Source organism: Pyrus communis, chromosome 13 (genome assembly GCF_963583255.1).
Source record: "Pyrus communis chromosome 13, drPyrComm1.1, whole genome shotgun sequence".
Classification (NCBI taxonomy): Eukaryota; Viridiplantae; Streptophyta; class Magnoliopsida; order Rosales; family Rosaceae; genus Pyrus; species Pyrus communis.
Window position 1 is genome coordinate 7,410,536 of NC_084815.1, and position 6,246 is coordinate 7,416,781.

General features: G+C 36.7%; 1 protein-coding gene across 1 annotated transcript; it reads right to left on the reverse strand.

The window, feature by feature from the left end:
• Positions 1-3,082: 3,082 nt before the first annotated feature.
• Positions 3,083-4,755, reverse strand: LOC137712175 (uncharacterized). Its single transcript, XM_068451299.1, has 3 exons — positions 4,235-4,755; positions 3,986-4,142; positions 3,083-3,535 (listed from the first exon to the last, which is right to left on the reverse strand). Exons 1-3 carry the CDS (start codon positions 4,753-4,755, stop codon positions 3,083-3,085), a joined length of 1,131 nt encoding a protein of 376 aa, XP_068307400.1.
• Between the last annotated feature and the right edge of the window lie 1,491 nt (positions 4,756-6,246).

Sequence of the window (6,246 nt, forward strand, 5' to 3'; positions counted from 1 at the left end):
GTATAACTAGTCCCAAGTTGGGACCAAAAGTTTTTGTGACTTTAATGAGGTTATTCCTATATATAGAGTATCACTTTAGAGAAGTTTTAATGTACAATTTTTATAGCTAAAAGGGTCATGTGAGAAAATTAAAACTTCGTGACCTATTTTGAAAATCACCCCAACTTGGACAGTGCAAAATGTAGTTAGGCCTTTTTTTATTAGACTAAAATCATAATTTAGAGTTTGAGGTATAGCTAACCCAAAAAAAGTAGGATTGATTTTTAATCGATGGCTTGGACTTTATATTTTTGCCAATTGTTACGTGATGAATTTCTTATTAACATTGATCTCATTTATTTGCATTGTTGTATTTTAAAATTTTATGTACTATATATTTAACAATGTAAAAAAACTAAATTGGATCAAAGTTAAAGGTACAATTACGAATAAATGAAAGTGCACAAACTTATTATGTATTGTTCCTTAAAAGAATTTACTTATACGTGGCACAAATAAATATACAAGATTTCATAATTCAATTTGCGGAGCTCTGATCCAAACCCTAAACAATATAGAGGATGATTCTCTACCCTCTTAATTTCTTTACCCTTTTATACTTTCGTATTTGAACGGTTATAGTTAAATCACGTCAACATAATAAGTGAGATAAGAGGATGGAAGGGAATGAGAATAGAAGAGTAGAAAATCCTCTTCCAAACAATATTCATGGAGACAATTCTGCTGACAACAAGCAGGGAGCAGGTTGAGGGACGTACGTCTCGCAACTGTGTCGTATGTGGAAATTAATTAGATGATCGATCCAACACAAATTGCGATTGACTGACTGCGCCCAATACAGTTTACATTGATGTGACCTGGGGGGAAGTCTGAATTCATCAATTAACACACAAAAGCAGTTTTAAAAACAAACAAAAAAAAGACTAGGCAGTTTTACACAACAGTTACTCATTAATACGTATGCACTTTTTTCTAGGGCCTTTATAAAAACCACATCAACATATGTAATTCTCATCAAATTCTCTGCTTGCTTGCATCGAGAGAGAGAGAGAGAGAGAGAGAGAGAGAGAGAGAGAGAGAGAGTGTGTGTGTGTGTGTGGTGTGGACTAACTTTTCGAACTTATAGTTGATAACAAAGAAAAATGTTTGGAGGGAAATTAACAGAAGCAGAAAACAGAAAGAGACAGGGTTTGGTGTTTAATATTGTCTGCTGGCGGCAATAACCTAATGTCCAAGGGTCACAGGCTCCAAACTGCAGTTAACACATTACTGTCTCTCTCTCTTTTGAGAGAGAGAGAGAGTGTGTGTGTGTAAGGTAGAGGTGGAGAGAGAGAGAGAGTGTGTGTGTAAGGTAGAGGTGAAGTGAACAGATGGTTCATTTCAATGATCCATAAGTTAACATGCGTCAATCTCTCAGAATCTTTTTTCTTTGGTTAAAATCTCAGAATCTGAGATGTAGGCAAAAGGCAAAAGGAATATATAAGAGGGATGAGGGACTTTGAAACAAAGATTAGACGTATCATATGATGGGGGGTAGGATGCATACATGATGTACCATCTATCTCTCTCTCTCTAAACTGCTTTAATGAAAAGTCCCATGGCAATCGGCAATCACTGAGGTTTAGAGAGAGAGAGATTGAGCAGTGTCAGTGCCTGGCTTCATGGGTCATGGGTGATAGTTGGCACGTGGGAGTCAGTGAGTTAGTGCCCCTTCTAGCTAACAATTACAAAAAATACACACAACTACCTGCCATCTAGCTACTTCCAACAAACAAAATCACAGCCTCTCTGCCTGCTACTAGTTGTCACTGTTGCTGCAATTCATTACGTGTTAAGAGAGAGAGAGAGAGATGATGGAGGGCATGATAGTGTGGGAAATGATACATGGGTTTGTGATACGTGTAGAGTAGTGGAAGTGGGTAAGGCCATGGACACCGTTTGTACTCGATGGTATGGGTCTAAGCCGTTTTCTGGTAAAAACATAAAAAGCTTCTCGAGTCTCACTTTTTGTGTGGCTGTGTGTTGGGCACAGCTACCTGCTGCGTACTGGGATGGATTGAAAGGTCAGTTCTCATATGTCATGTCCCTCATCACATGCACCACTCTTACTCGTCTTGTCAAATCATCATATATATGTGGAATCATTAAACTTCGCGTTTACCGGCCCTTACCCGAAACCATCTATAGTTTTAATAACCTAGTTATATTTTCAGATACAAAATTATTATTTGTACATCCATGCATATGCATGCCTGTACGTATATGTATACATACGGTATGTAAACTATACGTATCAGTGTACATACAGTATGTAAACTACACGTAGCACTTTTATCTTTTTTTTAAGCACTTTTATCTTTTAGTGTTCAATTAAAGTGTGATGTGCTATCTCAATGTCCATTTTGTTAAATGACTCCCCTTTGATTGGTTCACCAAAATGGTCATGCAATTTGGGCAAAAACAGAAATTTTTTCACTTCTCACACCACTGTCACTATTGCATTGTTGTCGATTGAACGTAGTCTTAACGTCTTGTAGGTACAAAATATAAACGACTCAAATGCGACCTATGCTTCCATGATTAATCCTTCGGGCTTTGCCTTGTTCCGTACACTATTTTTTAATTCACCCAGTAGTCTGCATCAATAAACAAAATAATGTGTAAAATTAGTCAAATAGTACATACTTCACGAACTAAAGTATTTATGGTGCTTAAATACCTTTCTATTGGATATATCCATCGATAGTTGACGGGTCTGGCTAGAAGTGCCTCATCCGACAAGTGAATCATGACATGGATCATGCTTGTGAAGAAAGCTGGAGGAAATATTTGTTCAAACTTGCAAAACACTTTAATAATATTGTCGTGCAACTGTTTAACATTGGATTTGAGCAAAGATCTTGCAGTTAATTGAGAAAAATATCTCGCCAACAACATAATCGGTTTCCCCACATCTTCGGGCAAGCGGTGTCGAATTTTCACTGGGAGAAGACGTTGAAGTATCACATGACAATTATGACTCTTGAGGCCTGAAAATTTGCCTTCATGCATGATTGCACAACGACTGATGTTTGAAGCATACCTATCCGAAAATGGTATAGAAGATAGAAACTGCAAAAACTTTCCTTTTATTCGATTTCACCGAAAACGATGCAAGCTTCTTTCTGGCTATGTCTCCGTCCTTCGTCATCCATAAACCTGGCCTAATGCCCATTTTTTCTAGATCAATCTGAGCTTTTATTGTGTCCTTTGTTTTTCCCTTGATGTCTAGTATAGTTTCGACCAGTGTATCAAACACATTTTTCTCAACATGCATTACATCGATGTTGTGTCTCAACTTTAATTTGGACCAGTACGGGCGCTCGAATAACTTCGTATTGTGTGTCCAGTTCAAATGTATGTCTGGTTTTGTCCTATTTAGGGATTTTTCCAATAGAGCAAAATCCAAACGATTCACCTGAGCCACAATTTCATCTTCGAACCATTCTCTGGGTCTTGGGTGAAGCTCTATGCCATTGAAGAAGGCTGTCTTGTTCTGATGCCACTCATGGTCTCACGGCAACCATCTACGATACCCTAGGTAACAAACTTTTCTCGCGTGCCTACTAGACGTTGTGTTCTCTTTGCAAATTGGGCATGCATAATAATCCTTAGTGCTCCACCTAGACATCATAGCGTACGCAGAAAAATCGTTTATAGTCCACATCATTGCTGCTCTTAAAGTGAACATCTTCTCGGTAGATTTATCGTACGTGGGAACACCATTTTCCCATAATTCTTTTAGTTTATCGACTAACGATTGTAAATAAACATCAATAGACGTGCCCAGATCTTCCGTTATCAACAATGTCATCATCATATATTATTTTTTCATACACTTCCAAGGCGGAAAATTATACAGAATTGAGAAGATTAGCCAAGTGCTGTGATTTTGGTTTAGAACCCCGAACAGATTAAATCTGTCTGTCGCAAGTCTTAATCTAACCTTCTGGGGCTCACGTCCAAAATCGGGGTATAGCCGATGAAACTCTTTCCAGGCATATCCATCTGCAGGATGTCTCATAACATTGTCATCCACTCGTCTATCCTTATGCCACCTCATGTCGCTTGCAGTGTGCATCGACATATAAAATCGCTTCAACCTGAGCTTTAATGGGAGATAACGCATAACTTTTTGTGGAATCTTCGTTGTTCTATTCTGAAAGGTCATTTTAAGCCGCGACTCATTACATACAGGGCATTTATCCAACGCTTCATTCTCTTTGTAGAATAAAATGCAATTATTTTTACATGCATGAATTTTTCTTTTCCCAATCCAGTACCACTCAGCACCTTCTTTGCACTTTTATGATCTTTAGGCATGCGATTATCCTTTGGAAACATCCTCTTGAAAACCCCCAAAAAGTAATCAAAACACTGGTTCGACATACAAAACTTTATTTTGCCATGCATCAACTCAACAATGACCATGAGCACCGAAAATCTTTCGCAACCGGGGTATAATTCTTGCTTGGCACTTTTTAATAGTTTTTCATATTTTTCAAATGCTTCACTGTCCATGGTGGGAGGGACATCATCTTTTACTTCCTCATTCGTATTCGAACTAGCGTTTGAAAAAGCATCATTGATAATGTCCATAATTTGTTTATTTGGATCCACAACAGATTCAACTGTCTCTACTTGTCGAGTAATGTGTGAGGATGAAGCACATTGTATTTGTTCTCCATGATGATTCCATGTAGTATAGGTCTCCATCATCCCATTTCTGACTAAATGGTATCGAACAATTTCAAAATATTGAATCATTGAGTTGTTAGCTACAAGGATACCGAATTTGAGTTGAACCCCAGTTGTTGCCATTGAAAAATCAATGAATTTATTTATTCCATCCAAATAATCATCAACACATATGTTAGGATTATGTATCTACTGTTTGTCCATATCACTTGCAAACACAAAAAATTTACAAGCAGTACAACAACTTCAATTATGACATGCCACCTTATGCCTCTGGTATAGGTCTTATTTCATTCGAGAATGCACAGTTACGTGCTGTAATTTACGATTCCAACACATTAGAGTTGATCATGGGAAAACTTTGGCAGCATCTCTTTGCAGTTCTTCAAGTGCATGACGTAGATACAAAAAACTACGATGCATCCGAAGAACGCAAAGAGATGCTGATAGGATTTTACTACCTACAAAGAAGGGATAAAAACACTTAAAAATACTTGCAAGAGTACAAGGTCATCATAGTATAGTAGCTCAAGTAAGGTCATTTTTCACAGGGATTGAATGAATAATTTGTGTAAATACCAAATCTTAATTAATTATTTGAAAACAATGATTGGAAAAGGTTGATTTTGAATTTAAAAATAATAAAAACCAATTTAATTAAAAAGGTTAAAGAAATTAGCAAAGTAAAGAAAACAAAGGAAAACGTTTTGAAAACCAAATTGTAAAAGCCTAGGATTCTGCCATCCCCTAAACAATCCTATGCAATTCTACCAATTACTTATGAATTTCTTCATACATGCTTTGAAGGTTAGGTTTTCCTAATACATATTTTCCTCATGATGTTCAAGAGAAAAGGTATATCTAACATGCAACCCGTCTGTGATGTTCAGATCAAATATAAACATGCAAGACTCATTAAGCTTTGTGAAAACCCTTTAAAAAACCATGCAACCCTTAAGAGTGTGATGTTAGCCTTAAGTGAACTTACAATTACTAATCACGAGAAGCCCTCCTCAATTTTAGGGTGATGTTCCAACATAAATTGCATTAAATTACTTGTCTAAAAAACCCTAATGATCGCGAATCACTAAGACAATTAGATAGTTTAATCGCGGTGATTAATAATTCAAAGTAAGCTTGCATCCATTCATAAGCAAATTAATAAAATCACATATTCATGCTAAGGCTTATGGCTTCGCCCTAGCAAATGGAAATTAGTTATGAACAACTATAAGACAAAAGGAATTTTATTGAAATAGAAAAATGATAGAAAACACCTTGAAATACAAATTGTCAAAGCTTAGCTAAGTTTTCCAAATTGATGCCTGTGTTCTCCCACCCCCCCCACCCCCCCTCCTTTCTAATGGGTAAAAAGCCTTATTTATACTACTCCAAATCAAAACCCTCATAGAAAAGGTTTTCTAAAAACTAGGAAATAAAATAATAAAAGGGTAACTAGGAATTACATTCCTATTATGACTAGGAAATCTGCCCAACATAGAGATAACC

Excerpts from the sequence above, each read along its gene's own strand:
- LOC137712175 (XM_068451299.1), bottom strand. The coding sequence starts at position 4,755 with ATGGAGACCTATACTACATGGAATCATCATGGAGAACAAATACAATGT. Across the intron at positions 4,143-4,234 it reads AAGCGTTGGATAAATGCCCT|GTTGAAGCGATTTTATATGT; the intron begins GTATGTAATGAG and ends ATTAAAGCTCAG. Across the intron at positions 3,536-3,985 it reads TTGGACGTGAGCCCCAGAAG|AACAAGACAGCCTTCTTCAA; the intron begins GTTAGATTAAGA and ends GAGTGGCATCAG.